Genomic DNA, 23,716 nt, shown 5'->3' with positions numbered 1-23,716 from the left:
AATATGTGTTCTTGGGTGAAAATGATTCATATCCGGTGATTATTAGCTCTTCCCTGAAGCCTGAAGAGGAAGAGGCTTGTTTCAGTGCTCAAGAGCCATAAAACAGCTCTTGGGTGGACCATTAATGACTTGAAGGGGATTAGTCTAACCAAGTGTATACACAAGATCCTTCTTAAAGATGATGCTAAACCAGTTGTGCAACCACAAAGGAGACTCAATCCAACCATGAAAGAGGTGGTCCAAAAAGAGGTAATGAAATTATGGAAAGCAGGTATTATTTACCTTATTTCTGACAGTCCTTGGGTAAGTCCTGTGCAGATAGTTCCCAAAAAAGGAGGGATGACAATGATCCATAATGAAAAGAATGAGCTTATTCCTACAAGAACAATAACATGATGGAGAATGTGTATAGACTACAGGAGGTTCAACACTGCTACAAGGAAGAATCATTTCTCCTGCCTTTCATTGATCAAATGCTTGAGAGGGTAGCTGGTCATGCTTTTTATTGTTTTCTAGATGGATATTCTGGATATAATCAAATTGCAATGGACCCTCAAGATCAAGAGAAGACAGCATTCACATGCCCCTTTGGAGTATTTGCCTACAGAAGAATGCCATTTGGACTTTGTAATGTTCCAGCAACTTTTCAGAGGTGTATACTTTCAATTTTTTCTGACATGGTTAAAAAGTTCATTGAGGTATTTATGGATGACTTTTCTTTTTTTGTTAATTCTTTTGAATCCTGCCTTAAGCATTTATCTCTTGTCTTGAAATGGTGTCAAGAATCAAACATTGTTTTGAATTGGAAAAAATTCCATTTTATGGTCACAGAGGGTATTGTTCTTGGACACCGGATTTCAAGTAAGGGGATTGAGGTTGACAGAGCAAAGGTGGAGGTAATTGAAAATTTACCACCACCAGTAAATGTTAAGGCAGTCAGGAGTTTGTTCGGTCATGCAGGAGTTTATAGGAGATTTATAAAGGACTTTTCTAAAATTGCTAAACCATTGAGCAACCTGTTGGTTGTTGATGTTCCCTTTGTCTTTGATTCTGATTGTCTGCATGCTTTTGAAACTTTAAAAGCAAACCTTACCTCTGCGCCCATTATAGCTCCCCCTGACTGGGATTTACCATTTGAATTGATGTGTGATGCCAGTAATTTTACTATAGGAGCTTTTTTAGGACAGAGGCATGGTAAGCTTGTACATGTAATTTACTATGCCAGTCGTGTGTTAAACGATGTACAAAAGAATTACACAACTACAGAAAAGGAATTATTAGCTATTGTGTATACTGTTGATAAGTTTAGGTCCTATTTACTTGGTTCTAAGGTTATTATTTATACTGATCATGCTGCTTTGAAGTACCTTCTAACCAAACAGGATTCTAAACCAAGATTAATCAGATGGGTGTTGCTCCTTTAGGAGTTTGATATTGAGATAAAAGACAGAAAAGGGTCAAAAAATAAGTAGCTGACCATCTCTCCAGAATTGAGCCTGAAGCAGGAGTACAACCACCCACAGCTGTGACTGAGACATTTCCGAACGAGCAGTTGTTTCTCATTTAGTAGGCTCCATGGTTTGCAGACATTGCAAATTATAAAGCCATGAATTTCATTCTAAAGGAGTACAACAGGCAACAAGTAACGAAGCTATTGACGGATGCAAAGTACTACATTTGGGAGGAACCATATTTTTTTAAGAGGTGTTCAGATGATATCATCCGGAGATGTGTCCCAGATGAAGAAACACAGCAGATTCTCTGGCACTGTCATGGTTTAGATTATGGAGGCCACTTTGGTGGTGAAAGGACAACTACAAAGGTCTTTCAGAGCAGATTCTACTGGCCAACTCTCTTCAGGGATGCAAGAGCATTTGTGAAGCACTGTGACAGATGTGAAAAAGCCATGAATCTCCCTGCCAACCATGAAATACCACAGCAGGGGATTCTTGAGGTTGAGTTGTTTGATGTGTGGGGTATTGACTTCATGGGACCCTTTCTACCCTCACATTCAAACAACTATATTCTAGTGGCAGTTGATTATGTGTCCAAGTGGGTGGAAGCTGTGGCTCTACCCACCAATGATGCCAAGGTGGTCATGAGATTTCTTCAGAGATATATCTTTAGTCGGTTTGGTGTCCCGAGGACACTCATTAGTGATGAAGGAAGTCATTTCTGCAACAGACAGCTGGACTCTCTTCTGCAGAGATATGAAATCTGTCATAAAGTGGCAATCCCCTATCACCCTCAGACAAGTGGACAGGTTGAAGTTTTCAACAGGAAACTTAAGGGGATTCTAGAAAAGACCATCAGTGTTTCAAGAAAGGACTGGTCTAGGAAGCTTGATGATGCTCTCTGGGCATACCGGACAGCGTACAAGACTCCCATTGGCATGTATCATTATCAGTTGGTCTATGGCAAAGCCTGTCACTTGCCAGTTGAGTTGGAGCATAAAGCTTACTGGGCAATCAGATATCTGAACCTTGATTCAGAAACTGCAGGAATTAAGCGAATGCTCCAGTTAAATGAGCTTGATGAATTCAGATACTCAGCCTATGAGAATGCCAAGCTCTATAAGGAGAGAACCAAGTTATTATATGACAAGAAGATTGCCATTAGAGTCTTAGAGCCAGGACAGCGAGTGTTTCTGTATAATTCAAGGCTCAAATTCTTTTCAGGAAAGCTGAAATCCTAGTGGTCAAGACCGTTTGTGGTTACCAGAGCTTCACCATATGGTCATGTGGAATTCTGACAGAAAATTTATAGTGAATGGCCAGAGGTTGAAGCACTATCTTGGAGGTGAGATTGATCGCCAGAGGTCCGCTCATCTGTTGACTTAGCAGAACTGATTGTCAAGCTAGTGACGTTAAAGAAGCGCTTGTCAGGAGGCAACCCGATAATTTTGTATCCTTAGTTATTTTCGTAGTAGTAGCTTTCTTATTTATCTGATTCTTATTGAGTATTATCTGATCATGCAGTTCTTTTAGAAGCAGGAAATGAATATTTCAAAAAAAAAAAGCAAAAGAGAAGAGAGAAGAGATGAAGAAGGCCGAAAGCTGCGCTGGAGTAGCGCAGGAACTGTGCCTTGCGCACAAACAAGATCATGTGTACGCGTACCTCACACGTGCGCATCGTTTGCGCCTTTAGCCATCCACGCGTGCGCGTCTGACCCAGACGCGTACGCGTGACCTTGAAAATCGGCGTAAATGAGTATTTGGCAAAAAGTTGCGCAGGAGGAGAGCAGAAAGTGTGCTTTGCGCACAAATTAGCTCACGCGTACGCGTTCATGACGCGTGCGCGCCATTTGCACTTTTGACACTCCACGCGTACGCGTCAAGCACGCGCACGCGTGGATGAGTGAAATCGGCGTAAAAGGTGTTTTGACCAGAAAGTTATACTGGTGTGGGGCTGGAACTATGCTGGGCGCACAAGCCCCACCACGCGGACGTGTCCTTGACGCGTTCGTGTCGTTTTTCCATCCTGGCCGTCCACGCGTACGCGTCGCTTGAAATTCGTGTGATCCACGTCTACGTGTGCCTCACGCGTACGCGTCGCATGCGACGCCTAATTGAACCACCTCAACACCTGATTTCAAATCATCCACCTCCCAAATTCTAATTCTCTCTTGTTCTTTTATCTTTTTCTTCTTCTTTCATCATATTAATTGCTTTTATGTCTCTCTCTATTTGCAGTTCTTCTTTGCTTGAGAACAAGCAAACCTTTAAGTTTGGCGTTGACGCTTCGCTTATGGCTTTTCTATCTAGCACCAAAGGGAGAAGAATGTTCTTTATGAAGGAATGAGTAGACGACCATCATAATTGAGGTGGTTGAGTTCCTTTCATTCTATTTCTCTTCCGTTCTTATTGTGTTGTCTTCTGTTTTCTGTTACTTTGATTGTTTGCATGATCTTTAGTACTTTTAGCTAAAAAAAAATTTGTTTCATGTATTGCTCACTAAAGCTTGAATTCAAAAGAGAAGTGATGTATGGCATGAGAAATTGAGTTATATTTAAGAGTAGTCTTATTTACTTAAATGTCGTGGTATTATTTGTGATTTTGAATACATGACATGAACAGTGCATATTTGAATTTGAATCAAAGGATGTTGATGTATAAGGAACAGGAATTTAGAGAATTATTATTACTTCTCTGAAACAAACAAAAATTTAATCCTTGAAGTAAAAGAAAGAGTAAAAGAAAAAGAAATTATAAAAATAAGGTCCAAAGCTCTGAGCATCAATGACTAGGGAGGTCAGACATGATTAAAAGCTCAAAGAGTTATTTCCCTAGTCATATGCTTGTGGTGTGATTGTGTCAAGTAATCCTTGAGACAGAACACTTAGAGTCGAGACCAAGTGCATTTAACAGAGTATGCCAAAGGCTTTGAGCACCACTGTCTGGGAGTAACTAAAAGAAAAATTAGAACTTAAAGGAAGTTCCCCAGTTAAGTGCTTGTGGTATTTCTGTGTCAAGTAACCATTGAGACAAAACATTTAAAGTTACGGCTAGGCTCAAGGTGCAAAGCATTAAAGAAAAATAAATTAAAGAAAATTATGTTGTGTTCAAGGATTAAACTGAAGTTTAAAGATCAAAGAATTCATAATATGATCCGGATTCAAATTCCGAATGACACTGACATTCCTCTGATTCAAATGAGAGTGAGATGCCAAAACTGTTTAAAATTACAATGAATAAACCACGTTTTAAGAAGAGACATGAGCTTAATGAACTCTCATTCTCATGTAAATTCACATCCTAAGCCTGTATTATTTTGGTTGCTTGAGGACAAGTAACAATTCAAGTTTGGTGTTGTGATGCGTGAGCATCTTTCTTATCTTTTCCTAGTGAATTTGCATTTAAATTGTTAAGTTTAATCAAGAATTAATTGTCTTTTAGCCACTATGGATGCTACTTTGAGTCTTGTGAAATTTTGTGTATTTTAGGTAGCATTTGGCTGGATCTGATGGAAAGGAAGCTTGCACAAATGGAAGGAGCTCAAGAATTAAAGAAGATGATCAGTGAGGAGCAACGCGTGCGCATACCTGATGCGTACGCGTATTTGGAGCTTTCCAGGATGACGCGTGCACGTGGATGACGCGTACGCGTGATTTGAAGAATTGCACAGCGACGCGTGCGTGTACCTGACGCGTACGCGTGACACGCGAAGATGGCCATCGACGCGTACGCGTGACATGCGCCACATGCAGAAAACGCTGGGGGCGATTTCTGGTCTGTTTTTGACCCAGTTTTCGGTCCAAAAAGCACAGATTAGAGGCTGCAGAATGGAGGACTCAAGGGAACACTTCCTATTACTTCCCATGTTAAGCGTGGGTCCTACGAAGCAAGTGGTCCCCATCCATCACTTGAAGACTTGCTGATTGTCATAATTAATTCTGATTTAAATTTAAATATTATAGGAAAAGATATTAGTTTAGATATTAGATTTTAAAATTAATGAGGATTAGATATAAAAGATATTAGGATTCTATACCAATTAACATTCCATATTCCACAGTTTTACGAGAATTCTTATTTTCTTCTCTGAACCATGAGCAGCTAAATCTCCATTGTTAAGGTTAGGAGCTCTGTCTATTTGTATGGATTGATTCTATTGTTTTTGTCTTTTAATTCATATTTTGATTTATAAATCAAGAATTGTTTTCGCTTTTTATTTTATAAATTTGGGTGGAACGAAAGTATGACCCATGTTCTAATTGAGTTCTTGTATAACTTGGAAAAACTCTTTACTTGAACAACAGCTTGAAAATAATTTCTCAAAAATTTTAATTATTTGGATTTAACGGGATACGTGACATATAATCCCCTTATTTTTGGGTAATTAGAATTTTTGTGGCATACAAACTGGAATTTGATCATGCAGCCTCTAATTGGAATTAATTGACCAAGAAATTGGCAGTTAATGAATTTTAGAGGAGACTAAAAAGGTCTAAGGAATTAGGGTCTAGTCACATATAGTTTGTCATGAATTAAATCTTGCATAATTAAAATGAATTAATAAGAAAAGTCAATCTAGAAATAGATATCTCTGAAATCTTAACTGTTTTCTCCCATATTTTATTTTCAACTTAATTACTTGCTGCCTTCTAATATTTTGAAGTCACTTTTTAAACCCTTTGAACATCTCAAAACCATTTTCTTCTTCCCTAACTAAGTAAATTATTTAGCCATTGTTGCTTAGTCCATCAATCCTCGTGGATCGACTCTCACTCACCTGAGGTATTACTTGGTACGACTCGGTGCACTTGCCAGTTAGTTTGTGGGTTAGAAAATCCCACACCACTTGCATAGTAATTTGCTGTCCCAATGAGCATTAGCTTAGCATCAAAATAATTCACAGCCACTTTGTTTGAATTTATTGTTGCAAAGGCTGAGCCTTGTCATCATAATAGGCTTAAATTTCTTTTTCCCAATAACCAAATTTACACACTTCAACAAAACTTGTTAAACAACCAATTGGTAATTAAATTAATAATAACCAAGAAATATATTAACAATTTTGTAAATAATATTTTTAACAATATTTATCATCATCAAATCCTAAGTTTTTCAAACTCAACAATCTCCCCCTTGATGACAAACATTATTAAAAAATGAATTGAAAAGGGTAAGGATTAAGAGTACTCCCTTGAAGATTTTTGGATCCTCCCCCTTTCTATTTGTCACATAGCTCCCCCTTAATATTTGCTGTTTGAGTAATGTATGGGAGCAATACCTGTAATAAGTTTTATACATTCCAAAGTGTATTCAACAAAAGAATGTTGAACATTTTGATTTTTGAGCAAATGTATTAAGATAAACAAAACCTGATTTGTTATCTTTTCAGCAATTTTTTTCTCAATCAAAATAGAGTATTCTAAATTACTTTCAGAGTACATAACAATAAATAAACCAAATTCAACATTCTTATCAACATGTTCGCAATTTGTTTTCTGCCAAGTAAAGTTTCTTACTAAACAAAACAATAATTCAGGCTATTATGAAGCATTTTTAGAGATTTAGAATTATCAACAAAGCTTCATAAAAAATTGGCAATGAATATCAGATCAGAGTATATATCAGAGCATAACCAAATACAGAACATGATAAAGCAGATATCAGAGCATGAATCATAAAAAAAATTGAGCACAAGCACGCCAAAAAATTGAGCACAAGCACAAGGGTAATCATTAATCATTCAGATTTCAGCCCCTGTTTAGTTATCAATAAAGTCAGCCCTGTTTCTTTTCTCCTCCTCTTTTTGTCATCAATGGGGGTTCTACAAAATAACTGAAGAACAGTATACCAAAATGCAGAGTATTTGTTTAAACCAAAACACAAGAGTCCAGAGTATGCAAGTACAGTCTACCAATAACAAAAAACAGTACGCAGAAGAACAACAAGCTAGAAATTGTTCAAACATAAGTGGGAAGCAATAATCCTAACACTTAGGCATCAGAGAGATTCACATCAGAGTCAGAAAAAGCATTGTCTTTATCTGAGGGACCTAGATCCGTTTCAAAGCTTTGGAGGAGTAGATTAATCCTTTCATTACATTTGTTCCAAGATTTTTCATTTTGGTATGCCTGCTTGCGAGCTTCTTTGTAGAAACGTGCCATCAGTTTGGACTTATGTGAAAGCTCATTTACAACGTACTTGAGTGACTCAGCAAGCTTAGATGGATCAGATGGACCACTTTCAAGATCACTATCAACTGACATGGCTGGGATTGAGCTTTTTTCTTTGTTTCCTTTCTTGGTTCCAGAAACTCCGCCTCCTTTGATGGTGGACACCCTGTTTTCTACTGGCTCATTCAGTAAATCAACATGAAAATGTTCAAAGATACATGTTAGAAAAATACCATAAGGAAAATTTATCTTTTTATCACTACGTATGTAGTCCCACATGTGACGAACCATTAAATATACAAATGAAATAGATGAAGAAGTGAGAATAGCAAATAGAACTAGGGTATCACAAACTGTTACTCTCTGAAAAGAACCGCTTTGTGGCATAAGAATGTGATTGATAATGCGGTGAAGTAGAGATCTTACTGGACCAAGAGCCTTATGAGTAAGAACAGTACCATCCAGTGTAGAAAAGTTTTCACAAACCTGAGTTAGGGATATCTGATAAGAAATGCCAACCTGAGAGTCACACTTTCCTGACATACAAGTAGTGGCTCCTTCATCAGTGTACCCTAAGGCAGCGCTGATGGTCTCTCTGTTCAGAGTTAAATGAACCTTCTTGACATAAGAGTGAATTGCTCCGTCATGGTACATCATATTTGTGTAGAATTCGCAAACAAGATTTGGATAAACCGGCTTCTGAATCTTGAACAATGGAGTCCATTTGAGATTATCAAACAGAGCAATGAAGCCAATTCCTTTAGTACTCAGGGTTTCCAGGTTCACAATATGAGAAGCACACAGATGTCGGTTAATCAGAACTTGCCCATGGAACTCGTAGGCAGCGCATGAGTTGAATCGTACTGGATCAAAGTGAGAGTGATTCTTGTTGAACTTATTCTTGAAGTCAAGAGAATATGGGTTTGGTGGTTCTCTAGTGTTGCGCAAAACATAACCTTTGGAGCGCTGAGAGCTTAGGCCTGATGGATTAGGAGTTGATCGCCTTGGGGGTGACGGTGGTGGAGAGGATTGTAACTTTTCTTCTTCGATCACAGGCTCTTTCTCCTTTCCAATCTTTTTGCGAGAAGAAGTTATCTGAGCAATTACTTTCCTCCTCATGGCTTCGGTTGATTGTGAAGAAGGAGATGAAGATGAAGCAGAATGTATGTGAATATGAGTGTGTGTTTATAGAGTAGAAGTAGTTGGAGGAATTTTGGAGGAGGGGTTTCGGTTACTTCTTCTAGGTGCTAACTTTTTTTTCATGATGAGGGAGGAAGAAGTATAGGGTGAAAAGATGAAGAGATGGCCGAGTAGGTTGGAGTGGAGAGAGAGAATAACTGCATTAAATGCTGAGTAGAGAGAGGTTTAATATGATAATGGGCATTTAATGGAGCGGTTATCATTAAGGAAATTTTAAAATTAAAAAATAACTGAAAGATCTTTTTCCTTGATTCTAGGGATAGAGTAAGGGAAAGAATTTGATTTGACAAGAGCTCCCCTTTTTTAAGTTATGATGTGATAACCTAAAAAATTATTTAAATAAAAATATGATGAACAACTGAAAATGGGCCACAAAGTCATAGAGTGGGTCCAAGAGAGTTTGCTAGGCCTTATGTTCAGAAGTGCCAGTGTTCAGTCTCCCCCTGCTACATGACCTGTTCATCACATCCCAAATTTGTCTCCCCCCTTCCTACAAGACAAAACCAAATAGAATCAGTAAAGATCACAATTTCTCAATAGAATTCAATTCTAATATTCACAAACTATTCCTTAACGAACAGAACCTATCTTCACACAAAAGTTTAGTAAAAATATCAGCAAATTATTCTTTGGATTTTACAAATTGAATATCAATAGTACTCTTTTGCACATGTTCTCTAATAAAATGATATCTAACTTCTATGTGCTTAGTTCTAGAGTGCAGAACAGGATTTTTAGAGATGTTTATTGCACTCATATTATCACAAAATAAAGGTATGCTATTGATTTTCAATTTATAATCCTCTAACTGAGTTTTTAACCAAATTAATTGAGAACAACAAGCAGAGACAGATATGTATTCGGCTTCAGTCGTGGATAAAGCAACTGTGGCTTGTTTCTTGCTTGACCACATGTTTAGTGAGCTTCCAAGGAAGCAACACATTTCGGATGTGCTTCTTCTATCTACCCGATCTCCCGCATAATCTGCATCACAAAACCTTACTGCATAGAAATCATTAGATCTAGGATACCATAAACCAAAATCACAAGTTCCCTTAATGTATCTAATGATTCTTTTGAGGGTCGAAAGATGGGATTCTTTTGGGTGAGATTGAAATCTTGAACATACACCCACACTTTGAACAATATCTGGCCTAGAGGAAGTAAGATACATAAGTGAGCCTATCATTCCTCTATACCGTGTTTTATCCACATCTTTGCCATTTTCATCCTTTTCAAGTTTAGTATTTAGATGCATAGGTGTTCCCATTGGGTTAGAATTTTCAAGGCCAAATTTCTTGATTAATCCTTTTGCATATTTTCCTTGGTGAATAAAGATACCACTAGGAGTTTGTTTAATTTGGAGACCAAGAAAAAAAGTTAATTCTCCCATTAAACTCATTTCAAACTCACTAGTCATAAGTTTTCCAAACTCTTCCCACAAGGTTTCATTGGCCGAACCAAACACTATGTCATCCACATAAACTTGAACAAGTAGAATATTATCATTAGATTCTTTGATAAATAAAGTAGTATCGGTGGTACCCCTTTAAAAGTGATTTTCCAATAAGAAGGCACTAAGCCTTTCGTACCAAGCTCTTGGAGCTTGCCTAAGCCCATAAAGAGCTTTTGAAAAGTTTAAAAACATAATTTAGAAATTCTTTATTTTCAAAACCGGGGAGTTGAGTCACAAATACTTCTCTATCTATAAAGCCATTAAGGAAAACACATTTAACGTCCATTTGGAATATTCTAAAACCCTTATGGGCAGCATAGGCAAGAAGCAACCTAATTGCTTCCATTCTTGCTACCGGGGCAAAAGACTCATCAAAATCAATACCCTCCTCTTGATCGTAACCTTGGGCCACTAATCTAGCCTTGTTACGAGCAACACTACCATCTTTACCCAATTTATTTTTAAAGATCCACTTAGTACCGGTCACCTTCTTACCATTAGGATTGGGTACAAGTGTCCAAACCTCATTCTTTTCAAATTGAGCTAGCTCTTCTTCCATTGCTTTGACCCATGAGGGATCACCAAGAGCTTGCTTGATGTTGAGAGGTTCCAATTGGGATAAGAAAGCAACATTGCTTTGATCAACTTGCTTCTTGCTTGAGGATCTTGTAGTTACACCTTGAGAAGGATCACCAATGATAAAATCATGTGGGTAACCCTTCAAGAACTTCCATTCCCTTGGCCTTTAAGGTAAAGTTCTGCCTTGATGAGTTTCAGCAGTCAGTTTTGTTCCGATTTCTCTGACTGGTTTAGGAGACAAAACTGAAATGTCTCCTCCATCCTGATGAGACAATTCTGGATGGACAGGTTCTTCACTTGGGACAGTTTTGGGATTTTCTTCACTTGCTTCCTGGTTGACAATATCTTCACAACCTGCATCATTTTCTACCACAGCATTGAAAATTGAATTAGTATCACAAAAGGACACGTGTATGGATTCCTCTATAATTCTATGTTCCTTGAGGTAAATTCTATATGCTTTGCTAGTGGTGGAGTATCCAACAAACATTCCTTCATAGGATTTTGGATAAAATTTTCCAAGATTTTCTTTATTGTTAAGTACGAAATATTTGCATCAAAAAATGTGGAAATACTTAAGATTAGGTGGGGTTCCTTTCCATAGCTCATAAGGAGTTTTGTTTAACCCTTTTCTAATGATAGTCCTATTCAAAATATAACAAGCTGTATTTACAGTTTTAGCTCACAAAAATTTTGAAACATCGTTTCACAAAGTATAGCCCTAGTCATTTCTTGAAGGCTTCTATTCCTTCTTTCAACTACCCCATTTTGTTGAGGAGTTCTAGGACATGAAAAATTATGAGCAATACCAAAATCATCACAGAATTTTTCAAAAGCTTGATTTTCAAATTCTTTTCCATGATCACTTCTCAAGTGGGCAATTTTCAAATCTTTTTCATTTTGAATTCTTTTACAAAGAGTTGAAAAAGCATGGAAAGCATCATTCTTATGAGCTAGAAAGAGTACCTAACCGAATCTAGAGTAGTCATCCACCACTACAAAACCATAATGTTTACCTCCTAAACTTTGAGTTCTAGTGGGACAAAAAAGATCAATATGCAACTTTTCTAATGGCCTCTTGGTGGAAATTTCATCTTTTAGTTTAAAAGAGGATTTTACTTGTTTGCCTAATTGACAAGCATCACAAATAATATCCTTATCAAATTTAATGTTTGGAATTCCTCTTACCAAGTTTTTCTTAATAACTTTAGAAATTTGGTACATGCTTGCATGACCCAATTTCTTATGCCAAAGCCATTTTTTCAGATTCAAGTTATGTAAAGCATGTTATTTTTTTATCTTTTAAATCCTCAAGAGTTAATCCATATACATTGTTACACCTTTTAGCTTCAAACAAAATTTCTCCAGATTTTTCACAAATAACTAAGCAATCTAATTTTCTAAAAATAACTTCATAACCAATATCACATAATTGGCTAATGCTTAGTAAATTGTGTTTCAGTCCATCAACAAGTAAAACATCATTTATGAAAGAAGAGAAACTTTTACCAACTTTTCCAATTGTCACTATTTTTTCCTTTTCATTATCACCGAAAGTGACAAACCCTCCGTCATATTCATCAAGCTTAATGAAGAAGGTTGCCTTTCTGGTCATATGCCTAGAGCATCCACTATCTATATACCACATATTGTCCTTTCACTTGGATGCTAGGCAAACCTACAAAATAAGCTCAAGTGACCTTAGGTATCCAAATCTTTTTGGATCCTTTAACGTCAAACCATCTTCTTTGTCCCAATCCATTACAATCACAAGCAATTTTATAAACTTTATCACCAATCATTCTTTCACTAAAGAAACATTGAATGTGATAATGACCATTTCGTTTGCATAATCTACAAAATCTATGAGTTGCTGTTTTCCCAAAGCTTGTTGGGTTTTGAAACCTTACATCATTAGAAGATGATGCCATGTTTGCAAAATAAAGTTTTTCAACAGATTTTGAATTTTTATGAAAATCCAAACCAGCTTTATTATAAAGAGGTTTTTGACTAGCCAATAGTTAATTTAAATTTTCTGAACTTTGAGCAAAAGTGGCTAGGTCTTCTTTGAGTCTTTTTACCTCTTAAAGAAACTTTTCATTTTCTTCAAAATAGTTTAGATATGCAACTACAAAATGCTGTTTTTCACAACTTTTAATTTCAACTTTCAACCGCTTGTTTTCTTCAACAAGATCAACAGCGGTTTCAGCCTCTCTCAATTTTTCTTTCAGAAAACTATTTTCTGCATTCAGAATTTCTATTTGAGACTCAAGATCTTGGTTTTCACTTAGGAAATATTTGATTTTTTCAGAAAGCTGATCAATCATGAGATGAAAGTCTTTAGTGTCAGGGTTATGAAATACTACCTGTTCTACGTGATCGGCCATGAGGCAGGTCTGAGACTTGGTTTCAGATTCTTCATCTTCTTCAGAATCATTTTCCAAGTCTTTCCAAGAAGCCATGAGTCCCTTCTTCTTTCCCTTTTTCGGCTTTTCCTCTTTTTTCAGTTTAGGGCAATCAGATTTGAAGTGCCCAGCCTCTTTGCAGTTGTAGCAGATCACTTTGCTGAGATCCTTCTTCCTTGAGCTGCTCCTTTTGCTTCTTTCCTTAAGTTTCACCATTTTCCTGAATTTCTTAGCAAACAAAACAAAATCATTTTCAGATAAATTATCACTGGATTCATCATCCAGAGGGTTAGTAACAGATTTGAGAGCTATTCCTTTTTTTGTATCTTTTTCAAATATGTATTTTCAAAAGCAAGTAAATTCTCTCTCAAATCATCTTAAGTCATAGAATCAAGACCACTATTCTCAGATATCACTATTGCCTTAGTTTCCCATTCTTTTGTGAGACTTCTCAAAATTCTTCTCACAGGCACAGATTCTGGATATGTGATCCCATAGCTTCCAAGCCATTAATGATGATGTTAAATCTTTCAAACAGTTCATCTATCGATTCTCCTTCCTTCATTGAGAACATTTCATATTCTCTGTTCAGCATGTCTATTCTAGTCTTCTTTACTAGGATTGTCCCTTCATGAGTGATTTGAAGTTTGTCCCAGATTTTCTTTGCTGTTGTGCATCTTGATACCCGTCGGTATTCCTCAAAACTGATTACACAGTTGAGTAAGTTGATAGCCTTGGCATTGAGCTCCACCTTTTTTCTGTCTTCTTTAGTCCAACTGGCTTTGCCTTTGAGAGAAACCACACCATCAGCTCCTGTAGTGGTTGGAAATTGAGGACCTTCCAGGATAATCTTCTAGAGTCTGTAATCTACTGATTGAACAAATATCTTCATTCTTTCCTTCCAATACGTGTAGTTCTTTTCATTAAAGAGAGGAGGTCTGTTGCTTGACTACCCTTCTGTCAGAGTATAGGCCACCAAGTTTGAGCCACTGTTATCTGCCATCAGGATCTTTTCTCCAAGCTGCAAAGCTTGATCTCTTTGAGACCAAACTCTGATACCAATTGATGGTTATCAGTGGCTAAGAGAAGGGGGGTTAAATCTTAGCCCCTTTTTGCTGAGAATAACTTTCTGCCTTTTGAAATAGCTTCAGGAGATTTTTTTTCTTTTTGTCTCGTAACTAGTCAAGAGACATTTTCTTTTTGTCTCATAACCAGTCAGGAGATATCTTTCAATTTGTCTCCTATGCAACAGAATCAGAAATGGAGTAGAAGAGAAAGATAGAATCACACCAAGAAGTATCATGGTTCAGCTGCTAAATGCAATGCAGCCTACATCCAGTCTCCATCACAACAATGATGGAATTTCACTATAATCATCTTGATTGCATACACCAATTTTCCCTAGGAACTACCCTTCCTATCTGGGACAAGTCCAGAATCTATCTCCAATCCTGAACTTGACTTGGTCACCTACCAAACTTTCAACTGCTAAGTGCTAACCCAACTTGCAAGGAAATTCCCACAGAATCATGATACACAACACATAGATGTACAAAGGACCTCTAAGACACCTATGGCTTTTTTTCTTTAATTTTGTACACTCTGCTTTTTTTCATTCACTGACTTTTTTTTACAAACCTCACTGTTTGTCTTTTTCACCATGAGACTCAAAAAAGACAAAACTTAAAGAAAATACAAAATGAAACACATTGAAGGAGAAGAACTTCTGTTAGCTTGTGTAGCTATGAGAACTCTGTACTTTCTCTCCTTACTTCAAGCCTTGGCTGTTCACCCTTATTATAGAAGGGGAACCCTCCAAGGTTAAAACGGTTCAACCGAGCTAACTTCTTCTTATTCAATCATCAAAACCAGTTCGGACAGAGAGAAGAGAGAGGGAACTGAAAGCAAAACTAACATGCATGTACCTCTCTCTCATCCCTTCTCATCAAACTTCATCAATCCGAGCCTTCCATCTTGACTTGGTTTCCAAGAAGGATTTCTGACCCTTGATGAACCATTGATCCTTGACAGCTCCATCTGCTCCACCTCTACTTCTTCCTCCACGTAGCTACAGTAGCTACCTACTGTGATGGATGAACAGAAGGTAGAAACGAGCCATACCCCATGGATCTTTTTCTCTGACCGAAATGGATTGCTTCCATTTCTAGGTATGAAGATCTTGAGACTTTCTCACCATATCTTACCTTTTGTGCTAAGGATCTCAGCCACACCATACTATTGATCTTCTTTTTGCAAGGGCCACCATCACCTTGGCCGCTTGCTTCTTCATAGACTCTCTGTTTCTACTTCTGATGGCTTACATCTTCAAGCTTCTTCCTGACAGATATGACCAAAACATTGAGAGAGAAAAGAGAGAAGAATGAAAAGCTTTTACTGGAAGTAAAGAAGAAAATTAGAATGAGTTAATTATCTACTTCCCTCTCATGCCTTGTAACGTGTGGAAATTAAATACCATCAAATCAATTGCATTTTCTCTTTCCTATTATCAATACATGCATTAAATCTATTTAATTAAATTTAAATTCCATCAGAGGGGATAGAATATTCGTGGAAAGCATGCACTACTTCTTCCTTCTTTTCTTTTTGATTCGAACCAAGCTTTATTGGTTTTACAACAAAGATTAAATTTGGGCTTACACAATAATTTACTGGCCCAATGAGCATTAGCTTAGCATCAAAATAATTCGCAGCCACTTTATTTAAATTTATTATTGCAAAGACCGAGCCTTGTCATCATAATGGGTTTAAATTTCTTTTTCTCAATAACCAAATCTACACACTTTAACAAAACTTGTTAAACAACCAATTGGTAATTAAATTAATAATAACCAAAAAATATATTAACAATTTTGTAAATAATATTTTTAATAATGTTTAATTATCATCAAATCTTAAGTTTCCAAACTCAACAATTTATATTATATTTTAATTAATAAAATAAAAATATGATATGTGTTCTTACTTCTTATTTCTTACAATGGTTACATAATAATTAATATGTCATGATATACTTGGTGGAAGCCTGTAGGTATTTTATTTTATTTTATTTTATTTTATTTTTAGAAGTTATCATTTCATTACATAGATTTTTTTTATGAATTTTTTTGTCGATTGTTTTTAATTGGCCAATTATTTTATATTTCACAGCGTCTTATATATTAACACTTGTATTGAAATTAGATATATTTACTTGCAGAAAATGCAATTTGATACGTTCAATCGTAAATACTACTAAATCCTCCACATTAGTAATTCTTAAATAACCTTTAATTTAGCTATTTAATTATGAGTAATTCTTCGCATACAAGCGATTAAGGCTTGTAAGCCTTACAAGTTCAATTAAAACTAACGCTCAAAACACGCTTCGAACCATTCTTCTTCCTCTTCGTCTTCTCCTTCTTCTTTTCTTTCGTTTCTTGCCTTCTCTTTCTCCTTCTTCTTCTTCTTCTTTTTGCTGCACGTTCTTCTTCCTCTTACTCTTCTTCTTCTTCTTTTCTTTCGTTTCTGCACGTTTTTCTTCATCGTCTTCCTCTTCTTCTTCATTTACGTTCTTTTCTCTCTGTTTTATCTTTTTTTTTCGATTTTTCATGGTGAAATCGTTTTTGAAGAAGAAGAAGCAGTAGAAAATGAGGAGGAGAAAGAGAAAGAGTTTTGAATTATGCATAATATGTATTTTAACGAAATTTGGGTGTATTTCTTTAAATCCTTTGGGTGTAATTTTGTAATCTTTTGGGTGTATTTTCTATAATCCTTTGGGTGTATTTCTATAATCGTTTGGGTGAATTCCTGTAACCGTTTGGGTGTATTTCTGTAATTCTTTGGGTGTATTTCTGTAATTATTTTGGGTGTACTTCTGTAATCATTTGGGTGTATTTCTGAAGTTTCATTATCTTCAAAAGGATTACAGAAATACACCCAAATGATTACGAAAAATACACCCAAAGTATTTAAGAAATACACCCAAAATTCGTTGCATAATTCAGAACTCTTTCTCTTTCTCCTCATCTTCTGCTGCTTCTTCTTCTTCAAAACGATTTCAAATCTTGATTTCAGAAATCATGAAAATCGAAAAAAAAAACGAAGAAGAAGAGGAAGAAGAAGAGGAAGAGGAAGAGGAAGAGTGAGTATCGCGCTTTGAAAACAATAAACGTTGAATAACGCATTAAAAGGCCTAGTAACTTGTAAGACTTGTAAGTCAAAAAGACTTGTATGTGTAGCAGCACTCCTCTTTTATTTAATTATTTATAGTTCTATTTATTATCATGCAGCTAAGAGAAGAAATAAATAACAGAAATTCAATTAGCAGTTACGTTCTTCACTTCTTCCTTCTCTTGTCTATATCACTTATAAATCTCATGATCAGCATTTTAATTAGTTTCTCACACCAACGTTTAACTGTCACATGAATATTTAAAAGCATGATTATTTCGTTAATATTATCGAATACCAATATTTTTCATGCCAATTTTCTTCTCAAAGTCAATTAAATACCAACCACATAATCCTTTTTTTTTTTTTAAACAAAGATACATTACCAACGAAACTTGGGAAAATCGTACCGAAGATCACTGCAAGCAAAGTAAGATAAAAGTGTACAACCATTTATCATGCAGAAAATTAAAGTAGTTTAGCAGAGTGAGTCAGAGACCACTCTCTCTCTATAATAAGTACTGATGAAATTACACAGTGTATTTATGGCTGTACGGCTGTACCCCGCAATCAATACAAGAAATAGAGAGAATCATCAATAGGTTAATAGAAAAGTTTTCCAAAAAAAAAAAAAAAAAGACTCTATTGTAAGAGTTTGCACTACAAATCTAAAGAGAGCTCAAAGCTATGAACTATACAGCATAGAAAAATTAGAATATGCAGAACTTTCAATTCAGAAGGTGAAAATTCAGGTGCAATTGACTTTACATGAAATTGATACCTGAGAATCGTTAAATAATTTAACTGATTTGACTAAATTTTCATTTAACAACTTCACATGAAGTCGACTTTATCTAAAATTTCACCAATTCAAAAATGTGTGTCTTTACAAGTGAGCCACTAACCATTATTTATACACATAGAGTGGCTTAATACTCTAAACAAGAGAGCTACTTAAGGAATCAGTTACATAACTATTTTGACTGATTCTCTGTTTGACTAGCAGTTCCACAAGTAATTAAGCTGACTTAGTCTTCTTCCTTCAACATCTATTATATATAGAAAATAAAATATTATATATAGGTGAAATCTCCGGTTGCCATAAAAGTTATGATTATTGGTGGCTAATATTTTATTTGTCAATAAAAAAGTAACATATAATTAATATTAGAAGGAATTAATGAAACACTTATTTATTGTGGTGGTAACTTTGTCATTTTATGATCCAACAATTTAAATGTCCATTGACACTCGTAAAATGGGTTTGAGAAAAATAGAAAATTAAAAAAAAAAAAAAATTTGTTATCCACAAGTCTTTTGTAAATTAGATATTGATTCATTAGGAAAAAAATAACTAAGTTCCAAAAATAAATGTTAGATTAAGGAGCTATTTTAAATTTTTTTATTAAATAAAGTGTTGCACTCTTTATGATTAATTAAATAAAGTTTAGTTTTTTATTTATTATAATTTATACCAATTACTCATATTTAAAATTTAAGATTTAAAATTTATAATTTATTAATTATGGCTAGAATAATTATATAATTTTAAATATAATAAATATATAATTATAAATATTACATATATAAAATTATAATTATTATATTATATAAAATAATTTTAGATATCTTAGATATCTATTATATATTACTAATTTCACAATCAAAATGTATCACATAGTCTCATTGCAATTGAAATCAAATATTTTTCACCAAAATTGAATAGTTATTTTCTCTTCTCTCTCCCTTTTTCTATTTCTCATCTTTTTTCACCCACTCTATTAAATGTTTATAATTATAATTTTAATTTAATTATAATTAGAAAATGTTATGTTGCATATTTTGATTATTAAATTCGTAATTAGTTATTGATAATGATATATAAGAGAAATAGAGTGGGTAAAAGAATGTGAGAAATAGAAAGAGAGAGAGAGAGGAGGAGATAACTATTTAATTTTAGTAGAAAATATTTGATTTCAATTATAATGAGAAAGTGATATGTGGTACATTTTAATTGTAAAATTAGTAATATATTATATAATATATATCTAAGATATCTAAAATTATTTTATATAATATAATCATTATAATTTTATATATGTAATATTTATAATTATATATTTATTATATTTAAAATTATATAATTAATCTAGCCATAATTAATAAATTATAAACTTTAAATTCTAAATTCTAAATATGAGTAATTGATATAAATTATAATAAATAAAAAGCTAAAGTTTATTTAATTGATAAAAACTTTTTATTTAATAAAAAAAATTTTAAAATAGTTCCTTAATCTAACATTTATTTTTAGAACTTAGTTATTTTTTTCTTAATGAATTAATATCTAATTTACAAAGAATTTGCAGGTAACAAAAATTTATTTTTTTTAATTTTTTATTTTTCTCAAATTCATTTCACGTTGCCAATGGACATTCAAGTTGTCGGATTATAAAATGATAAAGTTACCACCACAATAAACAAGCGCTACATTGATTCTTTTAAATATATTAACAAAGACTATCACATATTATTTTTTTATTGGCAAGTCAAATATTAGCCACTAGTAGTCACCACTCTTATAACTACGAGAGACCTCATTATATATGTATATTTAAAATTAGAGACCTCATTATATATGTATATTTAAAATTAGTTATTATGTATTTATATATTTTTTATTTAATTTTAAAATATATTTTCAAAACATATGACTAATTTTAAGTGTAGTAGTTGTACAATTGATATGCATAAGCAATTTAATGAAGAACCTTTAAGTAGTATATATATATAAAATCAGTTTCTTTTTGTTCCTATAAAGACGCATAAAACACGTCTTTTTTAAAAAAATATTTTTTAATAATTAAAATTTAACATATATAATTATTTAAATTGTGTTATTTTTGTCAAAATTATGTCAGACAAATTAATTTGACCGAAAAATAGTGAATCAAATTTTGAATCGGTCTAAATTAATATTATTTTTTATAAAAAATTACTACAATATCCCTATTATATAAAATGACTAAAATACTCTTATTATATATATTAATTTTAAAAATTCTAAATTCTAGTCATTTTTTTCTGTCATTATAGATTAGAATTTAAAATTTTCAAAATTAATATATATATATATATAATAGGAATATTTTAGTTGTGTTTTATAATAAAAATATTGTAGTAATTTTTTATAAAAAATATTAATTTATACCGATTCAAAATTTAATTTATTAATTTTTTTGCTAAACTAATTTGTCCGATTTAATTTTAATAAAAGTAATATAATTTAATTGATTGTATGTATTAAATTTTAATTTTTAAAAATATCTTTAAAAAAAATATTTTTAATATCTTTATCTAAATTATTTCCTCTTTTCATTTAGTTCTATTGTTGTGAGATTTTAATTTGATGTCTTTTTTTTTGAAGGAGATTTTAATTTAATGTCATAGTAAAGGCTGTAAACACTTTCACTTCAACGATGTATGTGTAGTGAATAAGTTCAAACCGAAAACATAACTATGAAAAGGTGCAAGGCTAAGGGAGCTGTGATAATGGTGACGTGGGTGACGACGGAACCGTGAAATTTATATTCTCGTTGAAGAAGGAGAGTTGTGATCGGTGGTGATGAATGGTGATATTGTTTGTGTTGCTTTGTGATTTACTTTTACTTATCGAAAAAAGTAGACATATCCGAATCAGGTGCGTGTTCATGGATCTTAAAGTTCTAATCTAGAGCAAATCAAAATCATTATATTTTAAGTGCAAAAAAGTGGTCTTCAAATTAAATTAAGATGTGTATATGAAAAATTGAAGTTAGACAATCGATTATAAGATATATAATATATGAATAAGATTACATATTTAAGTTTTTTTATGAACTAAAATTAAATAATAAAATTTAAAATAATATTAATTATAATTATTTTTTGTTATATAATATTGGGAGATTGTTGGTTTTGATGTTTTGACTACAGTTTGTCATGCGTTCTCTGGTTTGGATATAGATCCAATGATGATGGAAATTCTTGTGGTTCTTATTCCAAAGGTAGAAAATTCGGTTTCTATGAAGGATTTCCGACCAATTAGTCTCTGTAATGTGGTTTACAAAGTTATAACGAAGGTCCTGATCAATAGACTTCGTCCCCATCTCAAAGAGATTATTGGACCCTTCAAGGAGGGTTTATCCCGGGGAGAGGAACCCCAGACAACATCGTTGTAGTACAAGAGGTTCTCCATTTCATGAAGAAGACAAAGTCAAAGAAAGGTACCATGCCCTTTAAAATTGATCTGGAGAAAGCGTACGATAGAGTGGATTAGGGATTTCTGAAACAAACCCTGGTGAGTTTTGCCTTTCCTCCTCCGACAGTCAATCTGATTATGCGTTGTGTCACTGCTTTCTCACTGTCTATCCTCTGGAATGTGGATAGATTAAATAGCTTCACTCCGAACAGGGGTCTTAGGCAAGGAGATCCTATATCACCGTATCTGTTTGTGTTGTGTATGGAGAGATTGTCTTGTTCTATTAATCAGCAAGTTGATAAGGACTTATGGAAGCCGGTTACGGTTTCTAGAGGGGGTCCAAGAATTTCTCATTTGATGTTTGCCGATGATTTGCTTCTTTTCTATAAAGCTGAAAAACAGCAAGTTCAAACTGTAATGGTAGCTTTGGAAATTTTCTGCAGAGCCTCTGGGATGAAGGTTAATGTGGAGAAATCTAAAGCGCTATGCTCTAGGAATGTTTCAGCGACAAGAAAATAGATTTTCACTAGAGTCTCCTCCATCAGATTTGTCCAGAACTTGTGCAAGTATTTAGGGGTGAACCTTAATCACTCTCGGGTGACACGTGTAACTTTCAACGATGTTCTGGACATGATTCGGGGAAGGCTAGCCAGCTGAAAAGGGAGATTGCTTAATAAGGCAGGTAGACTCTATTTGCTCAACTCGATAGTGACTGCGATTCCTACTTATCGCATGCAAGCATCTCTCTTCCCTAAAGGGGTAACTAATAAGATAGAATCCATGATGCGAAACTTTCTATGGAAAAGTCAAGCTGATGGTAGAGGCTTAAATATAGTTAACTAGAAAGTATTGGTCACCCATAAGAAGTTTGGAGGTCTGGGAATTAGAGATCCTTTTTGTGCCAATATTGCTCTTCTTGGAAAACTAGTTTGGCAACATTTTTTGACCATCCCGATAAGTTATGGGTTCACCTGTTGACGAAAAAATATCATTCTTCTAAGGATGATTGTCTTAGTCGGTCTTGAGAAAGGGGATCTTATGTTTGGAAGAGTATATGTTGAGTTTGGGATATCCTGAAGGAAGATTTTATTTGGTGCATTGGGGATTTGGAACAGAACTTTTGGTTTTCTAAATGGAGAAGAGAGGAGCGACTGAGTCAGGAGATGGATTATGTTCACATTTCTGATTCGGATCTCAGGATCTTGGACCTTTGGTCATCTGGACAGTGGAACCTTGAGAATATCTATTCTCCTCTGAATCAGTCTCTGCAGAGCAATATTAACTCTTACAACCCAGATGTTCAAGCTGGTTCAGAGGTCGGTTGGTGTTGGACTGGTGCGACTTCAAAGGTTTATAATGCTCATAGTGGTTATTTGTGGCTCAGTAAGAAGATGTTTAGTTGGGAGGATAGGGGTAATTGGCTTTGGCTTTGGCGTCAACATGTTCTAGAAAAGCACAAATTTTTGGCCTGGCTATGTCTTCGGGAGGCTCTTCCTACTGCTGCATTTCGTTTTAGGAGGGACATTTCGTACATGGATAGCTGTCCACGATGTTTCTCAGGTCAGGAATCGGTATTACATTGTATTTGGGATTGTCCAAAGGCCTAACTTGTTTGGCAAGCTTTAGGGATCTCCGATCAACCAGTGGATTTGATGAGTTGGTTCTTACATAATAACAAACAGCGCCCCTTTAGATTCTTTTCTGGTCTCTGGTGGATTTGGCGTTCGAGGAATAACGAGATCTTTCATCCTCACGAGCATTGGACCACAGACAAGGTGATTGGTATGGCTTTGTCCTTGGAAAAGGAGCTCCGAAATATTTTTCAGTTGCAACGACTGTCTATCCCCTCAACCATTAGTGGCTCTTGGATTTCCCCCTCAGTGGGTACCTTTAAGATTAATTGTGATGCTAGCTATCCTAGCAGTGGTGCTCGAGTTGGTTTTGCTTGTGTTAGCAGAGATTGGAAGGGAAGGTGGCAACGAGGCTGTCTGGGAACAATTGAGAGTCGTAGCATTTTGCAAGGAGAGTTATTTGCTATTTAG

The 23,716-nt window shown here is 34.7% G+C and overlaps 2 protein-coding genes across 2 annotated transcripts; both read left to right on the top strand.

Annotated features, from left to right (window-relative positions):
* The first annotated feature begins 395 nt into the window (after positions 1 to 395).
* Positions 396 to 2,695, top strand: LOC130945740 (uncharacterized). The gene is made up of 4 exons (XM_057874446.1): positions 396 to 492; positions 832 to 896; positions 1,571 to 1,954; positions 2,252 to 2,695. Exons 1-4 carry the CDS (start codon positions 396 to 398, stop codon positions 2,693 to 2,695), a joined length of 990 nt encoding a protein of 329 aa, XP_057730429.1.
* A 20,142-nt stretch (positions 2,696 to 22,837) lies between these two features.
* LOC130945739 (uncharacterized) lies at positions 22,838 to 23,716 on the top strand. The gene is made up of 2 exons (XM_057874445.1): positions 22,838 to 23,245; positions 23,357 to 23,716. The coding sequence occupies exons 1-2, from the start codon at positions 22,838 to 22,840 to the stop codon at positions 23,714 to 23,716; spliced, it is 768 nt and encodes a 255-aa protein (XP_057730428.1).

This window comes from Arachis stenosperma, chromosome 8, assembly GCF_014773155.1.
Source record: "Arachis stenosperma cultivar V10309 chromosome 8, arast.V10309.gnm1.PFL2, whole genome shotgun sequence".
NCBI classification, from domain to species: Eukaryota; Viridiplantae; Streptophyta; class Magnoliopsida; order Fabales; family Fabaceae; genus Arachis; species Arachis stenosperma.
The sequence above is the reverse complement of the archived record's forward strand: the minus strand, read 5'-3'. Positions and strand labels throughout refer to the sequence as shown.

Coding starts and splice junctions, on each gene's coding strand:
- LOC130945740 (XM_057874446.1), top strand. CDS start 396: ATGGAGAATGTGTATAGACTACAGGAGGTTCAACACTGCTACAAGGAA. Junction 493..831: donor AATGCTTGAGAGGGTAGCTG/GTCATGCTTTTT, acceptor TTATGGTCACAG/AGGGTATTGTTCTTGGACAC. Junction 1,955..2,251: donor CACAGCAGGGGATTCTTGAG/GTTGAGTTGTTT, acceptor TATCACCCTCAG/ACAAGTGGACAGGTTGAAGT.
- LOC130945739 (XM_057874445.1), top strand. CDS start 22,838: ATGGATTATGTTCACATTTCTGATTCGGATCTCAGGATCTTGGACCTT. Junction 23,246..23,356: donor GTTTCTCAGGTCAGGAATCG/GTATTACATTGT, acceptor AATAACAAACAG/CGCCCCTTTAGATTCTTTTC.